Source organism: Nicotiana attenuata, unplaced genomic scaffold, assembly GCF_001879085.1.
Source record: "Nicotiana attenuata strain UT unplaced genomic scaffold, NIATTr2, whole genome shotgun sequence".
Classification (NCBI taxonomy): Eukaryota; Viridiplantae; Streptophyta; class Magnoliopsida; order Solanales; family Solanaceae; genus Nicotiana; species Nicotiana attenuata.
The window spans coordinates 105,625-122,439 of NW_017671097.1; the positions used below are offsets into that span (position 1 = coordinate 105,625).

At 37.3% G+C, this 16,815-nt stretch overlaps 1 protein-coding gene across 1 annotated transcript in view; it reads right to left on the bottom strand.

Moving 5' to 3' along the window:
- Nucleotides 1-893: 893 nt before the first annotated feature.
- LOC109205904 (exportin-7-A) overlaps nt 894-16,815 on the bottom strand; it is a 54,939-nt gene continuing 39,017 nt past the window's right edge. Inside the window, exons 26-29 of the mRNA XM_019368662.1 lie at nt 15,511-15,639; nt 2,347-2,445; nt 1,721-1,759; nt 894-1,507 (exon numbers count right to left, since the gene is read on the bottom strand). Coding sequence (XP_019224207.1) covers nt 1,370-1,507; nt 1,721-1,759; nt 2,347-2,445; nt 15,511-15,639 — 405 coding nt within the window. The 3' untranslated portion in view covers nt 894-1,369. The remainder of the gene's footprint in view (nt 1,508-1,720; nt 1,760-2,346; nt 2,446-15,510; nt 15,640-16,815) is intronic.

The following is a 16,815-nucleotide window of genomic DNA, read 5'->3' on the forward strand; positions in this document are numbered from 1 at the left end:
TGTTCTCTTATGCTATGTTGGATTGTGAGACTTCTTGATTACTTACATGTTATTAGCCATATTTGGAACCTTGTTGGGATATATAAACGAGATGGATCTTGAAATGTTGAATTATATATATATATATATATATATATATAAGAAGAGAGAGAGAGGGGGGAGAGTTAGTTGGATAGAGGCACATCCAGAGTTGCAGCATCGAATTCAATCCAATATTTTCGACGCATAGCATAATTATGTGAAGAACTCACTAGAATTGCAACAAACAATCGATCTGAACCCGTAGTTTTAAAAATAGCTAAGAACCTAAGGGCCCGTTTGGTACAAAGGATAAGAGATAAGTAATCATAAAATTAAATTTGAGATGAGTGTATCCTGCATTTGATTGAGATAAAATCACAATATAACTAATCTTGGGACTAGTTATCCCGTGATTGAAGTGTTATTTTTATCCCTATAGGAGGGTGGGATAACACCCTCGAGATAATTAATCCTGGAATAACTTGTTTCCCAACCTAACGACCTCTAAAAAGTTGAACCATAGAGCTTACTAGCATATTTGGCCAAGCTTCTTCGAGGCCAAAATAATTCTTGTCAAAAAAAAGCTTTTTCAAAGTTGAGGTGTTTGGTCAAGCTTTAGAAGGAAGAAAAATATTTTTGAGTAGAAGCAAAAACTATTTTTGAAAAGCTGAAAAAATTGTTTCACCTTAGACTCCTGGACCAGGACTTTGATTTGCGGTAGATCAAACGCACGTCATAGGTTCAAACCCTACCACAAACAAAAACCTATTATTTAAGCGGAGAAAGATAAAGAAACAATCCCATTATCAATCATCTAAGCCCGAAAATACGGTAAGAAAACAAGAGAATCCTCTGTTGTAATTTCAGGAAGGTGAGGGCAAAACAAGCTCTACTTCTATTAGCATCAAGTAAAGCGAAATAAACCCCATTGGTGGTACCATTACACCAACACATTCCTATAATCTAACACGTTAACAATGCTCATTTACAAATTCTCGTCAGAAAACACTAATGATCTTTTGCATTTCTAATAGCAAAAATAAGATCTTCAGTTGGACTGTACACTGTTGTGATAGAAATTACAGCACGGATTTAGCAAAAAATGACAGAAAGCACTTCGCAGAATGCATTTCACCAATGAGGACAAATAAAAAAAGAAATAAAACTTCAGCCACCATCACAATTTCATTTTTCTTGAACATGTTCTTGATGTTGTTTCTTTTTCCTTGGCTCTCCCTTCCCATGTTCTCTCTGCGTAAATGTGCCCTTTTCTTTTTGTATGTGTTTGGGAAGGTGGGAGAAAGTTTATTGTGTACAAGGGATGCACCACTTGCTTTTATCACTGTGCTTATCTGGTCCGGAACTCATTCCTGAATCTAGTTAGATTGTTGGAGAACTTATCCCTGTTCTTCTGATCCAAGCTTCGAGTTATATCAGCCATAAGTTTGTCAAAGCACAGTGAAAGACGCTGTTGCTGATCTGTTGGCTGCAGATGAAAATGGATAAAGAGGAGCTGTCAGCACAAGGAAGTAGATCATTAGTCCACGAAGACGTGCATTGATACAACCAATCCATCTTTTTCGCCTTATGGTAAAAAAAAAATAAAAAAAAAAAGAAGGATTACGAACAATGATACCAAATAGACCAACATTATAGCAATAGACAAAATAAATTATCCCTAACTAACAAGTTCTCATACCTGTGAAGACAAAATCTGAGCTCTTAAGTTTGAGAACATCTGCAAGATGCGAATGAATCATAATCATAATCATATCAGGTATAGTAATACACAACCATTCCTCTCCACTATAAAGCATATTCTAATATCTAAATTATTCTGTTTATTACAATGTAATGCATTCATTAAATGATTTCTTCCTATAAACCTGTGATGCAGGTGGATTAACAAAGAATATGTCATAACGGAACTCCATGGATTAAACCATGACAATCTATTAGAAAGAAGCAATGGACTAGGCAAAGGGAGAACATCAAGCACAGTGGATACAACTACTATTTCTGACATCTAATTAGTAGAAGGGTTTAAAAAAAGTCAAACACATCTCAACTGTAAACGCAAGATTAAGTCTGCTGATTCAATCAACATCCGTGTGATATAGTTATGATTTGCTTTTGTTACTACCATAATTTAATGAAATTCAGAATGTGGAACTGGTGATTTAACTTGCTAACAGAACCCAATACTGTGTCTTTTGTGAAAACACCGGCACAGACATATGTATGTGTGTATCATAGTCACATTTGCATCTTGCAGTTTTCGAAATAATAAGGACGGAATCTAAATGCTACAAAAATTAGTGTCACCTCTTCGCTGATGAGTATCATACTCAGCATCGGTCTACTTAGGCTCCACTGGTTGCCACAATCTTCAAACAGAACAATCTCAAAGAGAGTCTTCATTATCTATCAGGGAAGATGATCACGTTGACATAACAAATGAATCAGTTCCATATCACAATAACTTTTTTCTTTCGATAAGGTAAAGTAAATTCCGTTAAAATCAATACCAAGAAGGTACTATGAAGGGTAGAAGAAGAAGGGAATTACAAATTTTGATTATGTCCCCATGCTATCTAAAAAATGAAAAGAAAAAAATGTGACATGCTATCGAACATATGACCCCTTACACCAAAAGTATATATTTGTAAATTAAACATATGCTTTACAATAGAAACGTTATTTGTCTTTCTCTCAAGCATCTCTTGTTTCTCTCAAAGACAAAGTCCACTACATAATGGAGCAGTCTTCCACAATGTCTTCAATCTTTTGCTTATCTTCTCACCCTTCCAGCACAGTAATAGGCTCTTTATATCCCCTGGCATGACCCAGCTAACTCCAAAAAGATTCAATACAATGAGCAGATTAGTCATACTTGATTGAATGCAGGAATAACTGTCTGCTGCTCTCCTGAGAACTTTTGCAGAAGAAGCATCTACTGCATAAGGGCAATCCTATTCTTTGAAGATTATCCTGAGTCAAACAAGTATTCCTAGTTGAAACTCAAGTAAAACAACCACTCTGGGAGGTACTCTTGATTTCCAAATAAGTTTCCAAGGCCAATCAGCATTCCAGCAACCATTTTATTTTTAAAATAGATTACAGTAGCTCTTAACAGCAAAGTCTCCCCTTTTACTGGACAAGTCAGATCAGTGACTCATTTTTCTCATCATTTAAGGATACAGACTGTACAACCTCTAGTAGAAGACCAAACTCATCAATCTCCAAATCATTGAGATGCCATCTAGGTTCAGAGAAACAGTCAGCCACCAAACAACTTTTATTTACAGCCAAACTAACATAAAGTATGATTTTTGCGCGCACTCTAATGTCCATCTAACATGTTTACGGCTTCCCACACTCAATCTAGTATATAGTTGGAAGTCACTCCAATAACTACAGATATGCTTCCAGATAGTTATTTGTTATGCATAGCTGTAGTTTAGGAGTCCAATGATCTACAATCCCATATTTGGTGAAAAATAACATCTTTCTATAATCCTGCTTTACCATCATTAAATCTCCAGAGCCATTTGATAAATACACTCCCAAACTTTTATTTTGAAACTCGAGAATCTTCACTTCGATGGCACCACTTTCTTTATGTATCATCACCTGTTGCCATTGATAGATGCTTCATTCTGTGTAGCACTTACCTTGCCAGAGGAAATTATTTCTCAGCTTATTTAATCTTTTCTCCACAGTAGAACAGAATAGTATGAGGCCTCAAAGATGTAGGCATGGTATCCAACACAACATTCACCCAAGTGAGTCTCCCACCAAACCTTTATTTGAAGCTTGAGTTCTTCACTCCCGTGCACCACCTTCTCTATTTATCATCACAAGTTGCACGTGACTAGACACATCTTTCTTGTGTAGCATTATCTTGTCAGGGGAAATTATCCCTCAGCTGATCTAATATTTTTCCACAGTAGAAGGGATGGGGATAAGGGGCATCAAATAGGTAGGTACATTATCCAACATACCATTCACCAAAGTTAGTCTCCCACCAACGGATAAATATAGTTTTTTCCATTCAGAGAATTTTTTCTCATATCTGCCAAGAACTCCCAGCCAATTCCCTTTGGCCTTCAATTTAGCAGCAAGAGGAAGACCCAAAAATAAGCGGGATAATTTCAGCCCTTGTCACTTGGCTTAACAGCCCAACCGAAAATGGCCCACGTTTGAAGTCCTTACCTAGTTTTAGCCCAGGTTGTATATAATCTGAAATAACATTTTCAGACTTTAGCCACTATTACAAACACACTTTTAGGGTTTCTTTATTTTCATTTTTCCACGGCACACTCTATACTCTCAGCCTCTCTTTGCTTTCTCCTTTCTTTCTCTTCTCTCACTCACTTAGATCTGAATATTTATAGAACTCAAATTTCTCTACTAAGTTGTTTAATCTTCATAAATTTTTATAGATCTCAAATATTTGAATCTCGATTTATGTGTGTCCAAATTTAAAATTGAAGTTTTGTTGCATCCAAATTCTAAACTCCATTGAAGGAGCTTGAAAATCTAATCTAAAGTGACGACAAGTTCGTTCTGGTCACGAAGTAAAGAGCAGTCACTTAAGGCGTAGCTGATTCACCATGAGAGCTAAGTGGAAGAAGAAGCATATGAGGAGGTTGAAGAGGAAGTGCCGGAAGATGAGGTAGAGATCTAAGTAAAAGCTTATTCCGCACGTCTCAGCATTCTTAGCTTTTGGTGTATCTTCTTTGCCTTAGGTTATTGCGTCTTTTTGTTCCCTTTTTCAGAACTTTGTAGTTAATTTCTCTAGTGTTTTTGTGCTAATGGCACCTAATGTACTTATGCTTTTGAGGTATATTGAAACCCTGATAGCCATTTTCGCTTTTCTTTAAAAAAAAAAAAACTCTAAATTATTGTAATGATAAGAATCTTGAGTGCTGGGTTAACTGTGTCTGATTAACATTGGTTTTGGGAACCATACTAGTTGAAGAAGGAAGGTCAAGATGAAATCCAGTTTTGTATACACCATTCTACATCATTATACAATATTATACAATATTATACAAAATTATAATGAGGGTATAATGTTGTATAATATTGTATATTAGGTGTGAAAATACTTATACAACATTGATCTTTTTTTTTAAGTAAGTTTCTCTTTCATGATAGTAATTTTAGTTTTGTTGCATATTTTTTATTTTTAGTTTTTCCACAGTTCCCTTTTGCTTTTGTTTTGGTTACTTTTTATTTAGATTTTTCTTTTTGCTTTTACTTCGTATTCTCTATGTTTTCTATTAACACTGAGTTTGTTTTTTTTCCAGCGAAATACTGGTATACATTATTCAACATTTCATATACAAGTTTATACAAACTTATACATCAATATACATTACTGTACAGATGAAGTTAAAACTGAAAAATAGAATTTTTGTATTTTTCTCACTTTTATCTAACAATTTATATATAAAGTTAATTTTTTCGTTGATTTCTCTACTAAATGATGAATTTTCAAATTTTTCTTTTCTTGTTGAGTTTTTTGTCAAATCATAAACTTTGGAGCAAATTCATCTATATAGAACTTGGAAAATAAGAGATTTTAGGTCTGTTTGTTGTATGTTTATAGCTGGGATAGGAATGTATAAACTTGGATAAGAAATAGAACAAAAACCCATGAAAAATTTGCGTCGGAATAAAAAGGGCATAAAGGTTTTTTTCGGATCTAAGCCAAATAATATTGGGCTATATATTTGTAAACTTAAATCTGGGTCATCCGGTTGCAAGGTTAACTTCTGGAGTGTATTATTACGTAATTTTATCAAAATAAGCAGTAGCAGGGTAAGCTTCTATTTTCATCCGAGTATATCAGAGAGCTCCAGAAGAATACTTTCTTCATTTAGAGCGAAAATGCTACTCTTGGCCAGATTAGTTTTAAGACCAGACAATGCTTAAAATGTCAAGATGATGATTCTAAGATGAAATACTTGGCCTTACAAAAGGAAATCATTAGCATATAATATGTCAGACCAAGTATTTCCTTTTGTAAAACCAAGTATTTCATATATGTCATATATCCAGTTTTTTTCATCACCTTTACCATCAATCTGGAAACCCTCAAGCCATCCAAGACTTTTAGCCCTCTTTAGCAAAAGACTTGGTGCTTCCATCACCATGACAAAGAGATGAGGTGAAAGTGGATCACCTTGGATAAGGACCATTTCACATGGTCATATGCGTTTCCTAAGTCCAATTTACAGGTTACCCCATGCCTGTCTATCTGCAAATACTGGTCCGAGCATTCATTAGCAACATAGCAGCATCAATGTTTTGCCAATCTTTTATAAAGGCAATCTGATTCACAAAGATTTGTTAATCACCATCTTCGAGTAGTCAGTAAGGACCTTAGTAAACACTTCCAAGCATGCTGATGGGCCTATAATCTTTTATTTCCATAGAAATTTCTTTTGGTGTAAGCCGCTATGAATGTGGCATTAAAACTCCTTCAAAAGTGTCTTCTTTGTAAAAAAAATCAAATTTTTTTATTATATCATTTTCATAGTAGGCCAACATTTCTGAAAGGATATACTGAATCCTTCAGGTCCAAAAGCTTTCTCCCCTACAAAGTGTTGAACACTGATTCCACTTCCTCAGCAACAAACTGTCTTTGCAGGCAATCTCTCTCATCATCTGGAAGAACAGCCAACATGTTATCTTCCTATAAACTTCTCCATTTTTCATTCTCTATCAACAGCTTCTCATAGGAGCCCAAAATGTGATTCTTAATCAACTTTTTGTCTCCTACCGGCTTGCCATGAATGTTATTAAAAGCCATTGCTTCGTCACTTAAAGTGATGAAGTGATAGGTTATCGCTTCACAGGCAGGAGCAAATTTATAGGTGAGATTATGGGGCGCTAGAACCTAGGTCTCTCCGTAAATCAGATATTTTATGTGCATATTTTCTAAAATTTGCATAATATTAACTGTTGGACCCATGCTCCAAGAAGGCTGAATGATACACTTGGTTGAAGGTTGAGTTATTTACCAAGAGGAATAGGGATCAATTCTCACTTAATACATTTTTTCTCCTTTTTTTAGTAGTGCACCCATACACTAGGAATCATAAATCCGCCTCTGTTCACATGTGGGGCATGGTACAAAACTCGATAGATAATGGACCCCTCTCTACGTGGGAGGGGGGTCCATTATATGTGTAATAATCCATGGAGAAACAAGATATAATGTGAAAATCAGATAGAAATAACTTACTCTCTTGCCTTGTGTGAAAATCCTCATCAAATACCACCAATCTCCAAGTCTAGGGCTTAAAATATGAAATAATGGGTCTAAGTCCGGAAATTACATCACTTATAAGTCTGCCCAGTGATACCCTTCGCGAACGCGGCCCAAGCCTCGTGTTCGCGAAGCACAACTTAGCCTCTGCCCCAAAAGACTCTTCGGGAACGCGGTCAACCACCCGCAAACGCGATACACTGGCAACTTAAGCTTACGCGAACGCGTCCCAGACTTTGCCAACGCGAAGGCTAACCCCAGTCCCAGCCAGCCCTCTCCTCTATGCGAAAGCAAGCCCTTTACTCGCGAACGTGAAGACCAACGACCCCAGCTCTTCGCGAACACGACACCCTATTCGCGAACGTGGAGAACAAATACCACAGTTGCCCTAAGTAAGCCTCCGCGATCGCGAAGCACACCATACGCCAAGAATATTTGCAATTCAACCAAGCTCCGGGTGGTCCGAAACTTACCCGAGCCACCAAAGACACCGTCCAATCATACCAACAAGTCTGTAAACACTACCCGGACCTATCCGAATCCTCCAAACACATGCAAGATCACTACATCTACAAAACGACGATCAAACCATCAATTGAACTTCTCTTAAGTTCATAGGCTTCTAAACTTCCAATCAAACATCTGATTCCTATCAAACCAACTCGAAATGCCACCAAACTTTGTACACAAGTTCCAAATGACAAAATAGACCTATTCCAATTCCCGGAACGACAATCCGAACCCGATAACCTCAAAATCAACTCCCGGTCAAACTTGTAAACTTTTCAAACCTTTAAATTTTCAACTTTTGCCAATTAGAGCCAAACTAACCTAGGAACCTCCAAATCCAAATCCGGACATATGCCTTAGTCCAAAATCACCCCACAAACCTATCAAACCATCAAAAAACGAATCCGAGGTCGTTTACTCCTGGGTCAACTGTTACAACTTAAGTTTCCAACCATGGAACTAGTGTTCCAATTCATTCCAAAACCTTTCAGAAAGCAAACCAACCATCCACAAGAGTCAAAAAACAACAAACAAGCATGCGAGAGTCATCAAATAGGGGAACGAGGCTCAAATACACAAAACAACCGGCCAAGTCGTTACAAGTAACACTTAATTTTAGCATCTAATATGCAGTAATGCATATATTTTTCTACCCCGAGACTTCGATCAAGTGGTATGAGCACAACACATGATGTCTTGGTGCGGGTGAGTTATTTATCGGGTTCGGATTGTCGTTCCGGGAATTGGAATAGGTGTATTTTGTCATTTGGAACTTGTGTACAAAGTTTGGTGGCATTTCGAGTTGGTTTGATAGGAATCAGATGTTTGATTGGAAGTTTAGAAGCCTATGAACTTAAGAGAAGTTCAATTGATGGTTTGATCGTCGTTTTGTAGATGTAGTGATCTTGCATGTGTTTGGAGGATTCGGATAGGTCCGGGTAGTGTTTACAGACTTGTTGGTATGATTGGACGGTGTCTTTGGTGGCTCGGGTAAGTTTCGAACCACCCGGAGCTTGGTTGAATTGCAAATATTCTGTTGGCGTATGGTGTGCTTCGCGATCGCGGAGGCTTACTTAGGGCAACTGTGGTATTTGTTCTCCACGTTCGCGAATAGGGTGTCGTGTTCGCGAAGAGCTGGGGTCGTTGGTCTTCACGTTCGCGAGTAAAGGGCTTGCTTTCGCGTAGAGGAGAGGGTTGGCTGGGACTGGGGTTAGCCTTCGCGTTGGCAAAGTCTGGGACGCGTTCGCGTAAGCTTAAGTTGCCAGTGTATCGCGTTTGCGGGTGGTTGACCGCGTTCCCGAAGAGTCTTTTGGGGCAGAGGCTAAGTTGTGCTTCGCGAACACGAGGCTTGGGCCGCGTTCGCGAAGGGTATCACTGGGCAGACTTATAAGTGATGTAATTTCGGGACTTAGACCCATTATTTCATATTTTAAGCCCTAGACTTGGAGATTGGTGATATTTGATGAGGATTTTCACACAAGGCAAGAGGGTAAGTGATTTCTATCTGATTTTAACATTATATCTTGTTTCTCCATGGATTATTACACATATTATGGGATTGAAAGAGAAATTTTTAGGGGTTTTGGTTGATTAAGAGTGAAAAATGGAGATTTGAACCCCCATTCGAAGTTGAATTTGGATGAAACTTATAATATGGACTCATATTGGAATGGGTAGTCAGGATTTGTGACTTTGCTCGGGTTCGAAAAGCGGGTCCGAGTTGACTTTTTGGCTGACTTCGTACTTTTTATTAAAGATCGAGTCTTTATGCTCCGATGTTGTTCCTTTAGCATTATTTGACATAGTGGTGTGTTATTTGACTAGATTCGTGCTGTTTGGAGGTCGATTCGCGTGGGAAGGCATTTTTGAGTATTGATTCAAGCACCTTGAGGTAAGTAACTTGTCTAAACTTGGTTTGAGGGTAAAATCACTGTTGGCTATGATATTTGAGATATGTAGAGGGTGACGCACATGCTAGGTGACGAGCGTATATGCATACAACCGGGTTATTCATGATCCAGGTAGACCTTAGGCTATTATGTGCCTTGTTTTGCTATCATGCTCCTTTATTTCCGTGTTTTCTCCACTTGTATGACTACGTGAGTTATTATTCAGGTTAGAAATCAAGTCTATGCTATGTGCTTATCTGTTTGGGACGTGATAGGGTTATTCTTGCTATATTGAGTTGTTTGCCTTAATTGTAGTCATATTCTCCGTCATGATGTTACACCTCCGTCTATCTCTATACATTTTTTATATGTTATCTCACATATTGTTGGTGCTTTTATATGTGTGACACGAGTTGAACTGGGTATTGTGAGATGTGAGCATTTTAGACTTGAGCTCTTGATGATTGATCTTGGCCATAGAGTTGAGGTGACGTGTGCGCCAAGCCCACATTGGGCTGAGTGGTATTGATTACGTAGCCCTATATTGGGCAACGTGATATTGATCGTTGACTTAGATCCGATCAGTTACGGAGTCAGGTAATAACATGTGGGTGCAAACACACGGGTCATATATATATGCCTTGTGCGGGACTTGTGTCAGGCAATGGTATGGTGCTGAATGTGGATGTGTGCGATGATTGAAGGGTATTTGTGTCAGACACTATACATGTGCTGAAATTGGGTATACTTGATTTAACTACGATATTGTTGATTCTAGCATGCATATTTCTCATACAGGTATAGAGTGTGTTTCTTCCCTCATGCTAATTGGTACTTAATGTCTCTATTTGATGTGTAGAACGAGGAATCACAGTAAAATTGATAAAATCATATTTAGGTGATTTTTGTGGAAGAATTTATGTCATAACTTATATTCATGATAAGCATGCTTATTTCCCTTCTTATTATGAAAAGGTTGAACTTGATATTACTTGAGCTACTTTTCCTTTTTGTCGTTATTATAGTTGTTGGCTATTTGAAATGAATATTGGACCTTACTAAGCTCTAGGGATGTTCAAAACCGATCCGAAACCGAAAATCGAACCGAACCGAAACCGAAGCTTAATGGCTTATTGGTATCGGGTTAACGGTTTAACGGACAGGGAACGGACTGAATTTTTTATTAACGGCTTATCGGCTTGGGGGCGGATTATTCAATTTTCTTAACGGATAATCCGTTAACCCATTATAAATATATAAAATTTATTTTTATCCATATAAATTTTTCTTTCATTCTCCATTCTTCTAATTTGCTTTTATCTTTGATTTTTTCTTTGAGAAAACTGTTTGTATCACATGATTTTCTAGGGCAGCTGAAGTGTTGTATTTATACATACCTAGAAGGCCTTGACTGCTAAAAAAATAAAGACATAAATCCAAGTGGGCATTTAGATTAAGGTTGGACTTTTGCAAAACACACACTGGCCATTTATTCAACACGACTTCAATGAGATTGTGGTTGAGTTACGGTGAGGTTACTTTATTACTAACATTCTTTCATCACTGAAACTATTGATATGGCAGATCAAACATAACCTAATAGTTGTCCCAGGTATGTCATGGCTTACAACCTCAGCCAACAGATAAGAAGGAGAGTGTTGAACACACTTAAAGAGAGAGAAGGCATGAAGTAGCACCAAGTGCGTGTCCTAGAATAATACATGAATTAGGCCAATAAACCGCCCGATAAGAGCTAAACAGATACCAATCCGCTCGATATCTTATTGGGTGGCTAGCGGATTAATACATTTGAAAGCCGATAACCGATAAGCCAAACCGTTAAGAGTAAATAACCGCCCAATCCGCCCGATAAGCAGCCCTACTAAGCTCGTCACTGCTTTCAGCTCGAGGTTAGGTTTGTTACTTATTGAGTATATGAGGTCAGCTAGCTATACTCATAATACACTATGTACTTCATGTGCAAATCCAGGTGCTGCTAAGAGAGGTGATTGCTAGAGAGTGGCTTCAGTACCAATTTTGGAGATTTCGAGGTAGCTGCTATTTCCATTGGCAGGCCTTGAAGTCCCTTTTTCTCTTAGTTCATGTTATATTGTACCATCTTTCAGACAGTATTGTATTTTGGCTTCAGACTCTGTATTTGAATTCTGTAGCGTTCATGTACTCGATGACACCAGATCGTCGGATGGTTTTCAGTTGCATTGTTAGTATTGATTTCAGCTATTTATGTTATTAGGCTGTTGAGATTATTTAATAACGTTATTTAAGTGTTTCTGCTAATCGATTGTTGGCTTGCCTAGCAAGCGGTGTTAGGCACCGTCACGACTCCGATGGGATTTTGGGTCGTGACATTTCTATTGAAACTTTACATAGATAGATATATGTTTATCTTTTCAAATTTTTCAATAAATTGTGCGCTTCACTTCAAAGAAGCATGAAGCTTTCAGTTCTTGCTTTTCGCCAACACCATGGACTTTGTTGCTTTGTTTATGCTTTTTACTTTTATCACCTTGCTTGATCCATAAACAGCTTTATTCTGCCTCCACTATGTTTCTTCAGCTTTGGCAATCTCTTCAGTTCTTTTGAAAGGCTAGACTGCATGGATTCCACCTCATACTCAGCCCCTTCTACTGAATTTGACTAATCCTTCATAGCAAGCTTTTCCAAAACAACTTTCTATATTTCTTGCAGCATACCAAAGGCTTCCTTAGTTCCTTGTCCATTTTTTGATATCAAGGTTCAACAACTTCAACTTTTTGGCTAGGACAACATTCCCTGTACCTCATATGATTTCCACCATCTATCCACTAAATCAATGAATTCATTTCCAGCCAACATATTCTCGAATTTAAGATGACCTTTCTGTATTCCAATCCCCACATTCCAAGAGAATAGATTAGTGATTTGCACAAACTCTAGGAATGCCCCTCGGTTTTATAGTCTTAAAAGAAGTCATCCCGTTTAGTAGATATAAGGAACCTGTCAATCCTTGATGCACAAGAAATATCATTATCCCTTAATCAGTTGAATTGTCCACATTGGAAGGGATAATTCATCATAGGTAACTCATCAACTACTTCTGTGAAATCTCTTATAGATCTAGGATTGAAAACTCCGCCACATCTTTCGTCACTAAATCTTGTTACACTGAAATCCCATCCGACAACACATGATGATGCTTCGAACCCCTAATTAGCAACCACTTCATGCCAAAGCTCCTTTCTCCCCCCATCACAAGGGCAGTAGAGATCCAGAGTTCAACTCCTACAACAAAACAGTAGCCGCGCAGACCCATCAATCGTTACATATCCATATTTTCTTGTTCAGCAACAGTAGAATACCTCCACTACTTCCCTAGGCTTCAACAATCAGCCCTTCTGCTCATGTACTGCCCCCTATCTTTTTAATAAGAGGAAAATCTGCATTGTTCATTTTTGTTTCCACAAAACAGATGATATCTGCTTTCCAATCTCAAACCATCAGCCTGATCAATCTTTGTTCATCTTTATCTTTTAGGGGTTCCAAAAGCTTAACTTCAAATTCACTTTTTTTCATTCAATAACTTCCTCCTGCTGCCCACTGCCCACTGCCCATATATCCACTAGACTCACCATAATTGACATTAAACGGGCAATTTCAACTCCCTTTAAATATAGGAGAAGGATTTGAGTTTGACACCAATTTATAGGTCCTGATATTTTCAATCTGTAGTAACAGATAAAGGAGTTCATTTTCGAGTTCCATCATATGAACCCCAAGTAGTTTATACATTTTCAGTATATTCCTTCTTACCCATCTTGACGCCCTTCTCAGTTTAATCTTTTACTGAAATTGCGCATAAATATATCAAAGGAGAATCAACAGCATGTGTTCATGTGAATTCTTCAAAAACCTTTGAATGAAATTCTTTTGAAGATTTTCCCAGGTCATATTGTCATCTTCAGGTAATGACTCCATCTCACCCTTTCATCCTCGAAATATTCCAGAGAAAAGCTTTCTTTGGACCTAGGGGAAGGTCTTGGACAAACATATCCAAGGAAGCAAGCACAGAGACTGTAGTATCTTTATTTCCCATCGATTCCAACATCTGCATGGAGCTCTCAACTTTCCGACACTAAAGGATAAATGAGATAAGGGTCTGCGTCTTTAAACATGGCTCTTCAGCTTTGGACTTGCAGACATTTCTAAAATTGGCTCCCCATCCATTAGATATATGAATGTTTGAAATGGTTGGGCTGCTCCTCATTTTCACCAATGAATTGGATGGTCCTATCTACTATTAGAAGATCCAGGCGCACCAGACTTAAAATTAGAAGAGGAAAATTGGATCCCCGTCCGTTAGATATATGAATGTTTGTAACGGTCGGGTTGCTCCTTATTTTCACCAATGAATAAGATGGGCTACTTTTATTATTTGTCTACTTATTAGAAGACCCAGACGCACCAGACTTAAAAATTAGAAAAGCAAAGCCTTCACAAGATGGCCCTTTTCATTTTTAAATTTTAAATCTGGTTGCACAATTGACATGCATCCCGTACGCATGTTAGAATTCCACAAGGTATTCTTATTGGGAAACTGTGACGCTGCATTCAAATCACCAAGGTTCTACACCTCATCTCTTCCATTTCTGCGATAGCCGTATTTTACATCCTGATCAACTTTCTCCACCCAAGCATTGAACTCCACCCATATCCGAACACTAAACGTGAAGTTATCCACCATGATTTTAATCGTCGTCGGGACTTTTATCTCTGCAAAACACATGCAGATTCTAGCCCATCTCAGATATATTATGTATCTCTTGTTATCATCCATTTCTAGAAAACAGAATCTGTCTCCAATTTTTCTTGAAGATGTCTTTCAACCGCGGAAAACTTGAACATCTTATCCAAACCTGGTCGGAGCGCTAAATTTGGTCGATGACAAACGTTGATCAGTGACACCATTTAGTTCTTTAACTCATCTAGCCGGAATATTTCAATTCTTGCAGCCCATTTTTTGAAATTCCCAATGACTAGGGCGATTTTCTGGAATCACCAAAGCAATCAATTAAGCATGTATACAAACTCCATCGTATACCTGAGAGAGTAGTTGTCAATCAAGAATATATTGCTCCGTTCTATCATTTTTTAAGATTTTAACATCTTCTCTTTGCCAAATCTTTATCTGTACCACATAAGGACAAATCCACTCCAGGTGGTCACTCTTTCGACATCTCTTCCTTCCACGACCCTTTCTCAACAAATTTAATAATTTTATTAGCAGAGTCCAGCCATCCCAAGTTCTCTCCCAACTGTGGAATGATATTGTGGGTCTTTTTTCTTCCCTTCACAGACACTACTATAATATAATTTATAAACAAATTGAAATTTTAGAAGATAAACTACTATGACGGTACTATGATATACAATAGAAACTTTATCTATACTAGTAGAATTAGACCGACAGAGGGCCCAACATTCACTACCTATTGTTGAAAATAATTTTGGCATGAGACTTTTGAACATAGTAATGAGCATGCTATACCATCTTCCGAAATCTACTGCATTTTCCAGCCCAAACTCCACATTCCCGCACCACCACCCGAACAAAAATATGTATATAAGAGCAATAACAAAAAAATAAAAATAAAGGATGAAACCTCATGAAATAAAAGGGACAAAACAAACTGGAGGGAGGGGTCAAAAAAGAACAGAGTTCCCTACTACCACGGCTAAAACGAATACGCAGTTTCTAAAAAAGGTCTTGAAATCATTATTCCTTTAAATAAATAGAGCAGTTGAACTTACTTCAAGAAATATGTTCGGACAATCGGCCAAATGTTGAGCCAGGTTAAGAGCCTCGGGGTTAGTTGGTGACTCTCCAGCTGTTATGTGATCGAAATAAAAAGTAGCCAAGTTGTCCACAGCAGATGCACACTAAAAATAAATAAATTGGATTCAGTTTGTTGAGAACTAATTATATGATTCATCCCAGCAAGGCTGTCATTGAATCGTGACCACCTTATACAAAAGCTTAAGCTGTCAGATAGAGCACACTTTTAATTATTTAACTAGTTTTTGGATACGTACGTTGCACGTGCATTCCTATCAATTTTATATAATATATGTTAACAAATAGTGAGCATATTCGACCGACTTAATTTCTAAATACAAAATAATTAGGTTTATATAAATATGTAATATGATCATATCCTACTTCCTTTTCCTTATAGACAATTAATAGAGCCTCATTATCCAATGCCTTCTCTATTACTGTAAGTTCGTTACTCATTGTTCTTTCAACACTTTGGATTGGAGCTCTATTTGATATAATAATATAAAGGAAACTATAACACCACCTATATGTAGATTGACTGCATTCCTTCAACACATGAACTATGATGATTTAGAAAGGAAGAGATATAATACATATATTTGAAAACTATTATAAACTATGTTAATATTAAGGATAAACAAAGAGAAAAATAGATGCATATCTGATATGGAGCTCGTTGGCATAGAGAAAAACCGAACTAATCAGAGTCGCACAAATGCACATAGAGGGGGACATATGAAATGGAGCTCGTTGGCTGTTAAGCATATGTCGATCTCATTTAAAATCACAACTTAGAAAGTATTTCTGTATAGGTCTGCCTTCCAAGAACTTTACATATCTATCCTTGACGTGTGGTCATCTACTTTTGCACTCAATTTGGATCTCTACCTTTTGTAATTGTGCTCTCATTAACTTACATATATAGATGATTTATTGACACTACCTTTGCCTGTTCATTTTTTCTAGCGCTTAGGTTATTTGAACTTTAAGTATAGTTAATTCATTGATAGTATAAAAAAATTACTGCTCAATGTGAGAAAAGAATATAAACATAATAGAATTTCTGAAGAGATTTTGTGGGTTACCAACGTATAAATGAAAGAAATAATTTAAAAAACTAGATAAAAATGAAAATAGCAAGAAGTGCATGGAAGAGGTGCAACTTCACTAATATCAGTATTTATTATGGAATGCTTGCCCTAACGTTTCAGCACATTAGTATAATAAAGTTTTGGTTTAAAGTTGATGAAGGAAGAACTTATTTATTTTTTAAGGGC